The 15,802-nt window shown below is 55.9% G+C and overlaps 1 protein-coding gene across 1 annotated transcript; it reads right to left on the bottom strand.

Moving 5' to 3' along the window:
* Nucleotides 1–145: 145 nt before the first annotated feature.
* On the bottom strand, nucleotides 146–7,302 carry UTP25 (UTP25 small subunit processome component). Its single transcript, XM_049770762.1, is given in 14 exon segments — nucleotides 146–510; nucleotides 609–854; nucleotides 1,354–1,466; nucleotides 1,559–1,741; nucleotides 2,203–2,405; nucleotides 2,511–2,730; nucleotides 3,221–3,598; nucleotides 4,249–4,325; nucleotides 4,667–4,806; nucleotides 4,958–5,048; nucleotides 5,767–6,040; nucleotides 6,386–6,425; nucleotides 6,991–7,020; nucleotides 7,022–7,302. Coding segments are annotated over 14 exon segments (2,517 nt in total). The 3' UTR covers nucleotides 146–269.
* Nucleotides 7,303–15,802: the final 8,500 nt, after the last annotated feature.

Raw genomic sequence — 15,802 nt, 5'->3', positions numbered from 1 at the left:
CCCGTGACTTATGGAGATGTTTCCAAGCGCAGGTCTCAGCAGACTTGGCTGAGAGCCAAATGCTGCCCCAGGCCCCTTCACAGTGCCAAGAAGGTGCCATTGAGCAGGAGCCCACTGGCTGTCTGGAGATAGACAGGCAAAGGAGAGCAAAGGTCCAGAAGTGGCAGGAGATGATGGGAACGCTAACAGTCATGTGGGGGTTGGAGGGGCCACACTGCACCCTAGAACCCGAGTCCCTGAGTTCAACCCAGATCTGGTTTCCTGAGGCCTCAGCGCTCCCCAGTAATGAAGAGGTGGACGCTCTTGGAGGACTGCAACATCTGGGCTGCCCGCTGAGCACCCACCACGGCTGCCAGGCGCTGGGCATCATACCTAGAGTAGAGAGTGGTACAGGTCCATGCCTGCTCACCCGCACCTGCTGCGCCCAACATGGCACATAGCTCGGCATAGAAGTGTGCATAGGTGGGCAGCTGGTAGAAGATGAGGTTCCGAGCGCCCTTGATGGTGTACCTGGAAGAGACAACACAGTGTGGGCAGGATGGGGCCAAGGCATCAGCTTGGGGCTCAGCCATACCCCTCCATATTCACCTTGCCCCCCACAGCCTCACCTCTTGTAGAAATGGAAGCGCTCACTGAGAAGCAAGAAGCGCCGTTCACCATGCAAAAAGAAGTGGCGGGCACGGCACACGGCAGACCGGCGTGTGTACTCGCTGATGTGCACGAAGCTCAGCTCTTCCCGCTTGAAGTGGTTCCGCAGCCGCACAAAGTCGAAGTAGGATGGGACATAGATCAGCGTGTGGGACATGGCAGCATCCCGGTACTGCGGCAGGATCCGGTCCACGAAGAAGCGGAACCTGACAGGGACATCCAAGTCATTCCTCCTTGTCCTTCCCAGCAGTGCTCAGGGGTTACTACTGACTCTACACTCAGAAATCGCTCCTTGGCAGGCTTGGGGGACCATATGGAATGCCGGGATTCGAACCACTGTCCTTCTGCATGCAAGGCAAACACCCTACCTCCACGCTATCTCTCTGGCCCTGGACATGTCCTCCTTGATGGCCACTCTTCCTCCTCCTCCCATTCATCCACCTTCCTGTGTCCTCCCATTTGTCCACCTACTCCCCCAGTTCATATCAACACATACACCTTGAGGGCTCACAGGCCTCAAAGATAGAGCTGAAGGGGGACCAGGCAGGACTGTAGGCGGGGACGGGACAAGGTTTCAGGGTGATGGGGGAGATCTGTGAGCACTACCAGCTGGAGACTGGGCCCAGCTGGCACCCACCCCCTCCCTGAGGAGTGAAGAACACACTGCGTCCTTGCACAGCCCCTCCCTACCCTCTCTCCGATCACCTGGCATCAGCCATGGACACCGGGTCGGTCACCTCCATCCTCTGGAAGACATGTGGGAGCTGCAACAGGATGCGGCTGATAGAGCCAGTCAGAGGGACATTCCTCACTGCCACCTATGGTGGAACGGTAGGGTGAGTGAACAGGAGAATACCAGGGGGCCAGGAAAAAGGTAGAGATGCACAGGGACTCGAACAGGGATGCCTACCTGGCCCTCAGTGTTGACACAGAACTTGCTGAACAGAGAGTTGATCTGTGGGTCCTCCAGCGCCCCGAACACCAGAGTCTGGCGGAAATACCTGGACCAGTTGTTGAGGCTCCACATACGGACCCGGGAGAAATCCACACCATGAGCCTCCAGTGGCAGCCGGTTCACATGGGCCATAAGATGCTGGGAATAGCAACGGTCAGCCAGTGGTTGGTGGACACATGCACGCACCAGGCATATATATGTGCATGGTCACACACGTGTGAGCAGTCACATATGAGAACACATACGCACAGGGAGGGGCTGCTTCTTTCTATAACAAGCAATACCAGTCTGGGCTGGATCTGAGTCTCCTGGGGACCCACAACAAGCAGAACAGGCCTCCATCTGCCTGCAAACCCAGCCAAGGACGCAGCCACCAAGTAGGGTAACACCCTCCTGTCCCTCAGTGGGACCCGACTTGGCCCCATCAAATGCCCTGACCCCCACACACTCCTTGGATAGGCTAACGAATGGAATTGTCCCCACTGCACACACAAGCAACCCACCCCCATCCCAAAGCCTTGAAGACTGAGGAGGCAGGGGCCAGACTCCTAGGGAGCACAGGTGGACAAGGACACTTCCGGGGCCCCCGTGGAGCCTACCAGCACATGCTCCCAATTCTGCATGAGGAAAACGTCAGCCTGGTCGACAATCAGCAGCTCAATGGATGACAGGAAGTCAAAGTCCCGCTGCTTCTCGCCCTCAGCCCCAAGGACTGTCCGAAGGCCCAAGGGGGAGGCAAGGAGGATGTCCGAGGAGTAAAAGGGGGCATAGAGCCGGAGGCTGCGCTGGAGAACGGCCACACCTATGAACACACATGGGTCAACCCTGTCCCGCCCACCACACCCATCACCGTCCTGGGCACTGTCCCAACATGGTTTTTCCCACTCTGTCCAGCCACAAGCATCACCTATCCGGAAGTGGTCGTCAATGTTGCCCGCAAACACCGCTTCATAATCCTCAGGCCGCTTGAGGTTGGGGGGCCGCTCTCCCGGCTCGGAGCCGTACTCGCTCTGAAATCGCTTCTTATTGCTCACAACCATCTTCTTGCCACTGTCACCTTCCAGGAGGCTGATAAGCAGCTGTACCACACGCAGGGCTGACTCCCGGAAGGGCAGCACCATGAGCACCTGTGGGATGGCCAAGAGTGGCAGCGACATGACACCCAATCCCACTGGGACAGAAGCACAGGGGGAAACATGCGCTGGAGCCAGCAGCCAGGTGTAGGAGGGAAGGTACCTGAGACAGGCTGACTGCGTCTCTGTGACATGGGCCTGAGCCATGGGGAGGGCATTTGCCTGGCAAGCGGCAGACCCAAATTGGAACCCTGGCATCCCACAGAGTTCCCCGAGTCTGAGCGTAGAGCCACAGTAACTCTGAGCACAGCTGGTGACCTCCCCCAACCAAAGAAAACAAAACAAAGCAAGACAAACAAAACAAAACAAGACAAAGTGACAAAGAGTCTGAGTGTCATTCCCCAGGGATTCAGTGTCCCCTGAGTTGGCCACTGAGACTAAGAGAAGCTGCCCGTGAGCCACAGACCCACAGGTTCTTGGGCCCCAGTGTGGATGCATGTGTGAGTAGGGATACATGAGCATTTCTCCCAGCCAGGGACCTTACCTTGGGCCGGGTGAGGCCCTGGTCCCGGAATGCGTCGTCCTGGGCCGGATTCCTGTGAGCCCGGCGCAGCGCATTGTTGGCCAGTACGCGGGCATTAGCCTTGAGCACATGGTTGAGCGCGTGTAGGCAGTACACTCGCCGCACCTCTTCACCACAGCCCAGTGCCGAGCGTTCGGGGAATAGCAGGTCGCGGTAGGAGCCCAGCAGAGCCAGTAGCTCCTGTTGCAATGGCGTGAGGGCACCATTCACTCGGGCCCAGTTAGACTCCAGTGGTGGGGTGCAAGTGCCACGCGACTCCAAGGGTGCAACCTTCAGGGGCCTGAGAGGTTCAGAACTCGGAACCTAGGAGGAGAAGACGAGCTGGCCCAACACCGGCCACTGCGGGATGGGTGGGGTTTGTGAGTGCCGGCCGACCTCTCACGACATCCTATGGTACCCCCACGCACAGCACATGCTGGCTCCCTGCTGGCTATGGGGAGAGGGAATGAGACATAGCGATTTCCCTATCCAGGGCCACACTCCACAATGATCCCCCCAAAAAGACCTGGTCCCAGGGTCCCAGGGAGAGGCTCACAAGAATCAGCATCTGGCCCCAGATATGGGCTGACCCATAGCTTTCAGAGGTTCCATAAGCCCATGGCGGCAAAAACAGCTTGTCCATCCAGTGGACAATAATGCACTGAGAAGCTGCACAGGGGCCCAGGGGTGCAAGCCTGCATTGTCCTGGCAGAGTGACCTCCAAATAGTGGAGGGGCCCTGGCCATTCTCTGGGGGACAACTGGCCCTGCATTCCCAGATCCAGAGCTTGACCTGCAGCAGTATGGGTGCTGGGGGAGGCCTAAGTGGCCACTGATTATGAGTGACTTTCCCCCTATCTCCAAGTACAGGGAAGGGAGTAGAAGGCTGCCAAAAGCCATGCCCAGATTCCTGGGGACCAACAAAGAATGCTGGCACAGGCTGGAGACTGGGGACAATTGGCCCTGTACCCCAACAACCCACTCTGCCCTTGTAGGACCCACCAGGCTCACCTGCAGTTGACGGCTGCTCGGCGCGGCCAGACTCCGCAGCATTGACATCCTTCTCGGGTCATCTCCCGGCTCACATTCTGGCAAAAAGGGGTCTGCAGGGACTCCAGGGTAAGCCCTCACATGATCCCTGGAAGACCTTTGTAGAGATTCCCTGCTTTCCCTGCCTACCTGCAGTAGTCTAGTCTATTGCTCCCACCTCCACGCCATCCCTGGCCAGGCTCCCACCCAGGTGCCAGAAGCCTGGAACTAGTTATGGTTGAGTCACACAACACTAAGAGACAACCACCCTGAGGCCTAGCACCCACAGGACTAAGCAGGGAGGTGAAGGCCCCAGCCCCCTTTTTGCCAAGGCAACACTCCTGAATAATGCCCCATCTCAGCACAGCCCTTGTTTACCCCAAATGGGACCTGCCCTGACCTTGGGAATCCCCTTGGACACCACTGCCCACATTCTCCTCTTCCAGAAAGTTCGTTTCCAGGCTGAAGAGGGACTCATGCTTGGTGTCAGCAAATTCCTCCAGGGGCTCTGGCTGTGCAGGGACTTGGCTGGTCCAGTAGCTGCAGGGGCAAGAAACACTGATACTTGAGGCTAATCCATGTTTCCATGGGCCCAGGCCTATTGGTGGCCCACTCCCCCCAAAGCTGGTGACTATAGAATAGCCAAAGCTGGGGAGATGGCACGGAGAGAGGCAGACAGGCCCAAGTGTACCCCACACCAATGTGCGCCCCCAAAACCCAGCTGCTAAGTGGACAGAGACTGTCCACACTACTGGACACATTCAGGACACCCAGATGGCCAGCTGTCAAAGTGGGGAGACTTGGGACATCCCTCTCACAACCTGGGGACAGCTCTGAGGTCATAAAAAAACACTATTTTGACGTTGGAAAGAGCATGAAAAAGAAAAGAAAAAAACCTACAGAAAAAGCAAAAGGGAAAAGCAAAGACTTAAGAGAATATGGCCTAGTCAGGATTGGGTTGTTAATACGGGGGGACAAGTCACAGCGGAATCTGTGTGATATGTGTGTAAGGCCAACTCCCAGACATTCTAGTGACAAGGTGATGTGAATGTGAGTATCACCAGGATCTGTGGGGCAAGGAGCCCCTAACACATGGGGCAAACCAGGCTCATACAGCACCCCATGGAGGGTGGCTGCAAAGAGGTCACTTCTGGAGATTTAGAGACCTGCAGCATATCCAGCAGATGCTAAATCAGACACACTTACAAGACTGTCACCTGAGGGCCGGCGAGGTGGCGCTAGAGGTAAGGTGTCTGCCTTGCAAGCGCTAGCCAAGGAAAGGACCTCGAGGTTCGATCCCCCGGTGTCCCATATGGTACCCCCAAGCCAGGGCAATTTCTGAGCGCTTAGCCAGGAGTAACCCCTGAGCATCAAATGGGTGTGGCACGAAAAAACAAAAACAAAAACAAAAACAAAAAGACTGTCACCTGCACACATGAACCAGGTCGCTCAGTGTAAGTCAATGCCCTCTGAAGGAGCACATGGGGTGAAGACACTCACTTTGCTCAGCCTTGACCGCCTCTTCTTCCACGCCATCCTCACAGCCTCCAACTCTGTCACTCATGGCCACCTCCTTGTCCTCTTCCTCCTCCTCCTCCTCTTCCTCCTCCTCCACTTCCTCTCCCTCCTCTTCTTCTTCCTCCTCCTCCTCCTCTTCCTCCTCCTCCTCCTCTGTGGGGACACTCTTCAAGGTGGCCAGCAGCTGACTGTACCCAGAGATGGGCTGTGGCTCCTCATCTTCACTTTCAGAACTGGACGACTCTGAGCTCTTGGCCTATGTGGGAAAATGGGGCTGGAAGCAAAGCCTGGCCCAGAGGGCCCTGGACTCCTGGTGCATCCCACAGCCCCATCCAATCCCTTTGAATCTGTGGGACTGTGGCCCCGAGACCCAGCAGAGCAGGTGGAAGCAGAACAGGATCCCCCTCCCAATTAGATCTGAGCCCTAACGGTGCTGCTGCTGAAGATACCCCAAGAGGCTGGTGACACCCCCCACAAGAACACCAAAGCCATCACTGGCGAGTTACTTATCACAGGATTGATCACCAGCTCAGGTATGAGGTGCAAGGAGCTAGTGACAGTTTCAGAAGCACCCACCCAGCCCATAGGTCGGAGGTGTTACCAGCTCTGGGGCCTGTGGCTTCACTTCCTTCCTGGGAACCCTAGAACAAGAGGGATTCAGTCACGCTCACTGGCTGCTCAGGGGGGAGTTGAGGGAGGGGGAACAAGCTCCAGAAAAGCTCCCTGAAGCCACCCCAACTGCTCCTATTCCAGGATCTTGGCTAGGGAAGGTGCCTGAGGGCTGGTGCATGTGACAGGTCTGGTCTGAACCCCAGCATCATCAGGGAAGCACGGCCAGGTGAGGCCTCCCCTAAACATGCTCCCCTTTAACTTCTGGGGCTCACCATTCCTGAGGCCTTCGTGGGAGCAAGCAGTTCCTTCCAGTGGAGTGCAGCTGGGAGGCAAAGCACTTACCCTTGCATCCTCGGAGTCCATCCCCTCCCCTGAAAATCCCGTCAATGTGTCCCCTAACCGAGTCTTTTTTCCCAGTGATGACTGGGATACAGGATAAGACCCAGAGAACGTGTGAATGTGTGTGCTTGTGTGCGCTGGAGGGAGTGTTTCTGCTTTCTGATCCCACCAGGAGCCCTCGATCGCGCCCCCAGAACCCCAGACCCGCGCCCACCCCGGAGCCCCCTGATCCCGAGCTCCGGGGCCCGCGCCCACCTGTCATGGAACGGGTGCTCTCGCCGAAGTCCGCAGGTGCTTCTTTTGCTTCTTGCTGAGCTCGCTGAGCAGCTGCTCCGGCCGCGGCCCGGCGCTTGCCCATGGCGGCCTCCAAGAGCCGCGTCCCGGTACCGACAGCCGCGTCCCCCCCCCGCCCCAAGCGCCCGTCCCACCGGCTTCACGTGGAAGAGGACTCGGCCGAGCGGGGCCGTCAAGCAAAGCCGTAAAGCAGCGCCACTTTACGACGCGGCGCGACTTTCCGGGATCGCCGCTGCGCCCCCTAGTGGTGAGGCCGTAGTGCGGAGCGCGCATGCGCACTTACCTGTTGTCGTCGCCTTGGCTGGGCCTGGACTGGCAGGCCTAGTAGCATCCTGGCAGCCAGCCGCCTGTCTGCCCAGGCTGACAGTCTGTGGGGAACCCAGATCACTCCCTTCTGGCAGGTTTCACCTTCTTCCTTTATATTGAATCTAGAGAAGGAACCCGTCGGTCCTCCCCCAACCCCATTGCAGAGCATTTCATGTTTTGGTTTTGATCTTTGGGTCACAACCCAGTGACGCTCAGGGGCTTCTTTACTCCTGGCTCTGCGCTCAGAAATCGCTCCTTGGCAGGCTCGGGGGACCATATGAGATGCCGGGATTTTCGAACACCGTCCGTCTGGGTCGGCAGCTTGCAAGGCAAACGCCCTACCGTTGTGCTATCTCTCCGGGCCCAGAGCACTTACAATTTTTAAAATCTTGTTGGTTTGTTTTGGTAGCCACACCCGGTGGTGCTCAAAACTCACTCCTGGCGATGCTAAGGGACCAGAGGGGATGTCAGAGATTAAACCCGAGTCAGCTATGCTCAAGGCACTCAAGCGCACTGGGCAGACCTGGTCTCTGCACAGTGCCACTATCAGAAGAAACAAGAGCTTCCCAGGGTCAGGCAATGAGGACGGGTGTCCACCTCTCTGAGAGGCATAGAAAAGCCCATTGGGAGGCTCTCCCACCCCTGTGGGATTCCCACCAGGAGATGGGTGATCCGTAGGCATCATCTGACAAGGTGAAGGGCCCCCTAGGCACCAGCCCCGATCTGCCCCAGATCAGAGTGTGCCTTTCTTTCTTGCTACTATGGTTTGGGTTTTTATTTTGATGAATAGTTCCAGGCTTGTTATACCTCTGCTCTCCTTGAACATACATCTCGCTTGCTTGTTCTCTGTTTCTTTATTTATTTCACGCAGAAGAAGCCCGGGTTCTGTCTTGAACAAGTTTCCCCCTCTCTTATCTTTTTTTTTTCCTTGTTTTGTATCTTCTCTCACTCTCATCTTTTTTTTTTCATCCTCTTGCATCTTTCTAAGCATATGGTTTTTGTTTGTTTTGTTTTAGGGCCTCACCCCGAGATGCTCAGAGGTTATGCCTACCTTAGAACTCAGGAATCACTCCTCGCAGGGCACTGGGGACCATATAGGGTGCTGAAGATGAAATACTGGTCTGCTGATTGCAAGGCTAGCACCCTACCTGATGAACAGTCGCTCCAGCCCCTCTTAAGAAAGTTTTGTTCAATTAAAATTATTGGTGCCTGGGGCTGGAGAGATAGCATAGCAGTAGGGCGTTTGCCTTAGATTTAGTTCAAATCCTGGCATCCCATATGGTCCCCCGAGCCTGCCAGGAGCGATTTCTTGGTGTAGAACTACGAGTAACCCCTGAGCGCTGCCGGATATGACACAAAACAAGACAAAACAAAACAAAACAAAAAATTACTGGTGCCAAAGCAATAGCACAGCAGGTAGGGTGTTTGCTTTACATGCTGCCAACCCGGATTCAATCCCCAGCATCCCATATGATCACCCAAGCCTACCAGGAGTTCTAACCGGCAACTTCTTGGGTGGATCTGAAACCACAGAGAGTGAGGTGCCATGGGGGCTTCAAGACGTGTGGGAAGGCAAGCACAGTGCCCAGTGCATGATCTTGTGGTTGGAGTGGGAGGTTGGGGTGGGGAGCTGAGTTTGGGGACATAGGATCTTCTGCTGTTGGGGTTTGTCCCTGAACTAATGCCTTGACTGGACTCTAGAATGCACTCAAAATGCTCTGGGTTTGGGTCACAGGTTCTGGAAGCATGTGTGAGTGCATGCAGAGCTGGGGAGACACCAGCCGCAGGCAGACCTATACTGAGGTCAGGGTGAAAGGCAAGTGCTAGACAAGAGTGCCCCATCCAGGACCTGGACAGCGTCCAATATGCTTGTGGCGTTTTCACGCCCTCTGCATGACCTTGGAGCTAGGATCCTGCTTTACCCTCCCAGTCCACTTGGTACCGTGGAAAGGATCCAGTGCATCCACACCTGGCATGTGCTGATGTTGGAGAAGCATGCTGGCTTCTTTGCATTACCAGAAAGTGACTGTGCTGGGTCTCCCCTAAACGGAATCCTGGTCAGATTTTCCTGGTAATTTATCTGATAATTGGATCCAGGGCTGCCTGGCGGGTCGAGGTGCCCTCTAGTGGACAATAGGTACATTGCAAGAAGGCGGCCAGGGACTGTTAGCTGTGGGCTGAACTGGTTTCCCCACTGCTTCCCGCCCATTGAGGTTTTGCAGAAAGGGCTGGTGTGGGAGTCCGGAGCAGAGCACCACGCTGCTAGACACAAGATGACAGACTCTCTGGGGCTGACCTCAGCTGCCCGGGGCAGACCTGGTCTCTGCTCAGTGCCACTATCAGGAGGAACAAGAGCTTCCTCTTGTTCAGGCATGAGGATGGGCGCCCCCCTCTCAGGCATAGAAAAGTCCTTCGAGGGGCTCTCCCACCCCTGTGGGGTTCCCACCAGGAGATGGGTGATCCATAGCATCATCTGACAGGGTGAAGGGCCCCTAGGTACCCATCCCGATCTGCACCCCCAGATCAGAGCAAATACCTTCAGTCTCAATAATTACAGTTCTCTCAGTGCCTTCTTTCCTCTTCAAAGGGGATTGGCTCTGCAAACTGACACCTAAGTCTCCCCAGTTTGAAATGAATGTAGGGGCCCTTGCTGGCTCCCAAAGCAGATGCTCCCAAGCTCTCAGACTTCAGGGTGGGGCAGGTAGAGACTGGGGAGGCCCATTCCGGTGCAAGGGCCCTAGATACATGAGCTTCACTCAGCAGCAGGAGCCTAGAACTAGCACACTGAGGTGTTTCTTACATAGAAGACCCCGCACGTTGCACACCCGCCCTCAGCTCCATGTACACATGCGCACACAGCTCAGCCTCCCCAACTGTGCTCTCCTACATACGTGCTCACTCACATGAACACATGCTTATGGTCACTGGTGTAGGGACTCCCTGCCTGCATATGGGCACATATGCTTTCATTTCACACAGGAGCATACATGTGCTCACATACACAGGGGTTCCACACTTATAGGCAATCAGGCATATATCGCATACATGATAACACATGAGCATACCATAATCACTCATACATGTGATGGCACCTGTGCACACACTGACTGAGTGCATGGACTGCATACAGTCACAGCCCACCCTACAGATCCCAGCAGCAGGTATCGGACCCCACCAGGATGACTCTGCAAACCTGCCCAGACCCCCCCCCTTGTGCCTACCCTGTGGGAATATGGGGATTGGTCTCCCTGCTGCTTAACTGACTTGGATTTGGGGGTGAGCTGGCCTCTGTAAATACCCACTTCACATCCCCACTCCCCCAACTCTGGTGGTTCCCATTGTTACAGGAATTCATAGATATAGCTGCAGAGAGTGAGTGAGAGAAAGCAAGAACAAGTCAGAGCACTGGCACTATTGGAGGCGCTGGAATCCGGGCGGCTGGGGCAGGATGGGCCCGGGCCTGACTGTCCATGCAGCTGGCTCCTGGCAGGGAGGAAAGACAAGCCGGCACTCGCTCTAGGGCCAAGCCAGAGCGAAACTCAACCTGCTGCAAAGCCCAGGTTCCCAGGCCCAGTTACTTGGCCAGGCAGCCCCTTCATGCCCGCAGGCCAGGCAGAGGGGCCCGGGCATCCTTCCTGGGACCGCCCTGCAACTGTGGGCAGGGACATTCCACAGTTGCTCCTGTCTCTGGTCCTGGGGAGACTGGAGGCAGCCCAGCTGTGCCTGGCCAGAGCCCAGCCCTCCCCTGCCTGCTCTGCTAGATTTTCTATATAAGGCTGGTGCCCCAGCAAAAGCGTCCTTGTTGGGAATCAAATGGGCTGAAGGACACGAGGCTGCCCAATGCCTATTCTAACTGTCCCTTCCACCTGCACACTCAAAGGTTCTAGAAAGGGGGGCCGGGCGGTGGCGCTAAAGGTAAGGTGCCTGCCTTGCCTGCACTAGCCTTGGACGGACCGCGGTTCGATCCCCCGGTGTCCCATATGGTCCCCCAAGCCAGGAGCAACTTCTGAGCACATAGCCAGGAGTAACCCCTGAGCATTACCGGGTGTGGCCCAAAAAAAAAAAAAAAAAAAAAAAAAGGTTCTAGAAAAACTAGTGCTGGACAGCAGCAACTGTTGGGTCAATGTCAGTAGTGGGTGACCAACCTGCAGTCCAGCTTTCCCATTTTCTCTCATGAGAAATGCGTGGATACATGAGTCAGTGTGACGAGTTCAGCGCATGGGACCCTGATTCAGGCATCACCTCTCAGAGGCAGGAGCCATAGCACAGCCGAAAGGGCATTTGCCATGCACACAGCCAACCCAGCAGCCGATTCAGGACCAAAGGTGGTTGGTTCGAATCCTGGTGTCCCATATGGTCCCCTGTGCATGCCAGGAGCTAATTCTGAGCAGACAGCCAGGAGTAACCCCTAAGCACTGCTGGGTGTGGCCCCCCCCCCAAAAAACAAACAACCCCACAAAAAAACAGATGAAGATGAAGAAGGAGAAGAAGAAGAAGAAGAAGAAGAAGAAGAAGAAGAAGAAGAAGAAGAAGAAGAAGAAGAAGAAGAAGAAGAAAAAGACGCCTGTTACAGAGTAGAGAGCACAGGAGACCACTACTATCTGTCCATTGACTGACCAACTGTTCACGTGGAGGAGGATGAGGAGGGAAGAGGAAAGGAGGGAGGGGAAAGGGAAGAGGGAAGGAAGAAGGGGGAAGAAGGGGGAATAATAGGGAGGAGGGAGGAAGAAGAAGGAGGGATGAGGAGGAAGGAGAAAGGAAGGAGAGAGCTATGTGTCTACCAGCACCTGTATACCCCTTTGTGCCAGGCAGGCTCCCATCACCCCTCCTGCCCATGGGAACTGCAAATGGAGAGAGGGAGGAATAGATCCAGTCTCTCAAACATGCCCCTTCCCCAGTGCCCTGAGAAACAGCCATGACTGGACTGGTGGGAACTATCCCTAAGGTTGGAAAAGAGTATACTCTAGTGCCGTAGCCTGGCTTTCCTTATTTGGAAAGGTCCAGAGTCCTCCCTAAGGCCCTGAAAACACAGCTTCCCTGAGTTCATTCTGGCTCCAGAACTCGCCTTGCCCTATCCTAGTGTCCTGGGGAGTAACCCATCAGCCTGGGGTGCTGGGGCCTCGGTAGTGCACCTATCCAAGTGCTCAGCCCCTCTCTCCTTCCCATTCTGGCCTGTCTTTACTGTCCTCTGAGTTGCAGTGACCCCTTCTGCACTGGGACCCTAGATTCCAATCACAGTCTGGTAATCAGAAGCCCAGTTCCTACCCCTCACCCCTGCATCCCCAATATGTCAGTGAAGATGGAGCTGGGTTTATACTGTCTGCCTGTTCTCACTTTGTGTGGGTCAATCTGAGCTGGGAATAAAGGAAAAAGAAATGGATTATCTGCCAACAACAGGGTTCTTAGAGTTTCCTCTGGCCAAGAGTTAAGGTGGGAATCTGAAGATCCGTAATGGCTGACTGGGGTTCCAGGGATGGCTCCCCACGGGGATGACTCCCCACGAGGATGGAGGGTGGTGTGGAGGTGTGGACTTTGGTTACTGCTTAGGGGCAAGCAGTAAGCCCCAGGCTCTCACAGCCCAAAGCTAGGGCAGGGATGGGCCCTTAGGGCCACCTTGTACAAGGCCCTGGAGCCACTCTGCCCAGACCTGGGGCTGTGGGAGTGAGGAGCAGATAGGGCCAGACCCTCTCACTCCAACCTGGAAGCTTCTGACTCAGACCCTTGTGCTGCATGGCCCCATCCCAGCCTGAAACTCACAGTCAAGACTGAGTCAGCCCCTCCCTGGGCAGGGCGGGTCGTGAGGCCTGAGTGGGAGCTGCTCAGATGGGGCCCACTCATCAAGTCAGACCCAGGTACTTAGGACATGGTTTCTCAGGAGCTCAAGGAGGGGGAGGTCTATGACCCTCAGCCTCATGGGTGGCACCCCCAGTGGACACATGTGCCCTTTACCAGGGCCTTTGCCTTGAGCTGCCAAATTCGTCCCCTACTATAGGGCTCTCCAGATCTCCTGAGCCAAGTGTCTGAAGAGGGGCTTTGTTCTGGAGTGACCTTTTTTGGGGGGGTGCACAATGGCTGTGCTCAGGAGTTACTCCTGGCTTTGTGCTCAGAAATTGCTCCTGGTTTGGGGGACCATATGGGAATCCTGGGATCAAACCAGCGTTTGTTCTAGGTCAGCTGCGGCATGCAAGGCAAACGCCCTACCACTGTGCAACCGCTCCGGCCCCTGGGGTGACTTTTGAAGTCTTTATCATGGGGGTCAGAGTGATAATTGGGAGGGTGTTTGACTTGCATGAGACTGATGGGTTCGATCCTTGCATTCTATATGGTCCCCTAAACTTTGTCAGGTGTAATTCCTGAGCATAGAGCCAAGAGTAAACCCAGAGCACTGCAGGGTGTGGCCCCAAAACCAACCAAATAAATAAAGTCTTTATCAGGAACTGCAGAGATAATACTGGGGTTAAGATGCTTGCCTTGGGGCCGGGCGGTGGCGCTGGAGGTAAGGTGCCTGCCTTACCTGCGCTAGCCTAGGAGAGGGACCGCGGTTCGATCCCCCGGCGTCCCATATGGTCCCCCAAGCCAGGAGCGACTTCTGAGCGCATAGCCAGGAGTAACCCCTGAGCGTTACCGGGTGTGGCCCAAAAACCAAAAAAAAAAAAAAAAAAAAAAAAAAAAAAAAAAAGATGCTTGCCTTGCACAAGGCCAGCCCAGGTGTAATCCCAGACAGCACATATGGTCCCCCACAGTCCACACAAGCCTGAGCCCCGAGAACAGAGCCAGGAGTGAGTTCTGAGTGCAATGCCAGGAGTCCTGAGTGCAGAGCCAGGAGTGAGTCCTGAGCACTTTAGGATATGGCCCAGACCAAAGAAAACCCGTGTGTTTCCACAGATATCAGCCGGTTCCCACTCACAGGGACACTGCCTACGGCCAGGGCCATTAATGGCTTGTTTGTTTTGTGATCTCCAGCTCATAGCTGCCCTCCTGCCCTCCTGCCTCATTTCCAGGTGTCAAGACAGACAAGAGTCTGCCCGGGCTGTGAGAAGCCGCTGGCTCCCTAATCTGCACTATGAGTCACGGAGGCATCAGGGGTCCCTTTTATAAAGATTGCTTCACGTGGAGCAGTCCACCCCAACCCCACACTCCATTCTTCTGTGCACAACCTCTCAACAAGCACACAGCTGAGACCTAGACTTTGCTGCCAGGAACGGGGTGGGCAGGCTCCTCCTACCCTTCGAACAGTCAAGACCCAGACACCTCCAAGGTCCAAGGTGAGGTGTCCCTGTAAAGTCGGTGGGTCCAGGAAACTGATACCCCATTCCCTGGAGGGATTGAGGTCCTGGAGCCTTTTGCTTTAATAGTGGGCCAGAAGGATCGGCTCACAATTTGAAGCTCAGCACAAAGAGTGGTGAACTCTGTTAGGGAAATAACTACACTAACAGCTAACTTGACAATGTGAAAGAATGAGAGAAGTAGAATGGCTATTCTGAATACAGGCAGGGATGGGGGAAGAGGCAGGGCATTGGTGGTGGGAATGTTGCACTGGTGATGGGGGGTGTTCTGTTTATAACTGAAATCCAACTACAAACATGCTTGTAATCATGGTGTTTAAATAAACATTAATAATAAAAAAAAAGTATCAAGAAAAAAAAAATAGTGGGCACCAGCATGGAGAGCTGAAACTGTCTTGAGAAGCTACCCTCTCCTTCATCTCAGAGGATGGAGGAGGCCAAGGTGAGACCAGGATCAGGGCGAGGAGGCCCCAGGCGCCCGGTCTGAGGCCGTCTTCCCTAGCACCCAACTCCACACACACCCTGGGACCCAGCAGCGGCCCGCTTTCCGGACGGGGCGCGGCGCGGTGGGTGCATACATGGTGTCATATTTCTCACCGGTGACCAATCATGTGTGCGGGGGTGTGGCCCGCCGGACGGGGCACGGAGCTGACGTGAGCAAGGCGCACCTGGGCCGGGCAGGTACGGGCCGGTGCGCGGCGGGAGCAGCTCTTGCGATCCGGCCTGCGCGAACGCTCCTGGGTGGTGCCGGCCCGGCGCGACTCGGAGACGCAGCCCGGGACTGGGCTCCGTCGGACGGCCGCTTTGGACAACCCAGCGCGAAAAGGTGGGGACGCGGGGTGCCCGCCCGCATGCGACGAATCTGGGGACACCACCCCAGCCTCCGGGTTGCTCTGCCCTGGCGTCGGGGGCCCGCGCGCTCCTCCTCGTGTCCCCACGATTCCAATTCTCAGGCCCCGGGGTTCCCGATGAGTGTTTGGGAAATCGGGGTGTGTTGGGGGACCGCGACCTGACTTAGTTTCCTCTCTCCAGGCCCCAGGGGCCCCACGCCAGAAGACAACCCAGGGCTTACCTGGGAGCCAGCTGGGTGCGGGGCGGTGGCCCTGGGCGTGGTTGCGTCGGGGGTGAGGCCTCGGTTGAGGGGCCTGAAAGGCGCAGGGAATCGGGGCTCCCCGAAAGCC

This window comes from Suncus etruscus, chromosome 3, assembly GCF_024139225.1.
Source record: "Suncus etruscus isolate mSunEtr1 chromosome 3, mSunEtr1.pri.cur, whole genome shotgun sequence".
NCBI classification, from domain to species: Eukaryota; Metazoa; Chordata; class Mammalia; order Eulipotyphla; family Soricidae; genus Suncus; species Suncus etruscus.
The sequence above is the reverse complement of the archived record's forward strand: the minus strand, read 5'-3'. Positions and strand labels throughout refer to the sequence as shown.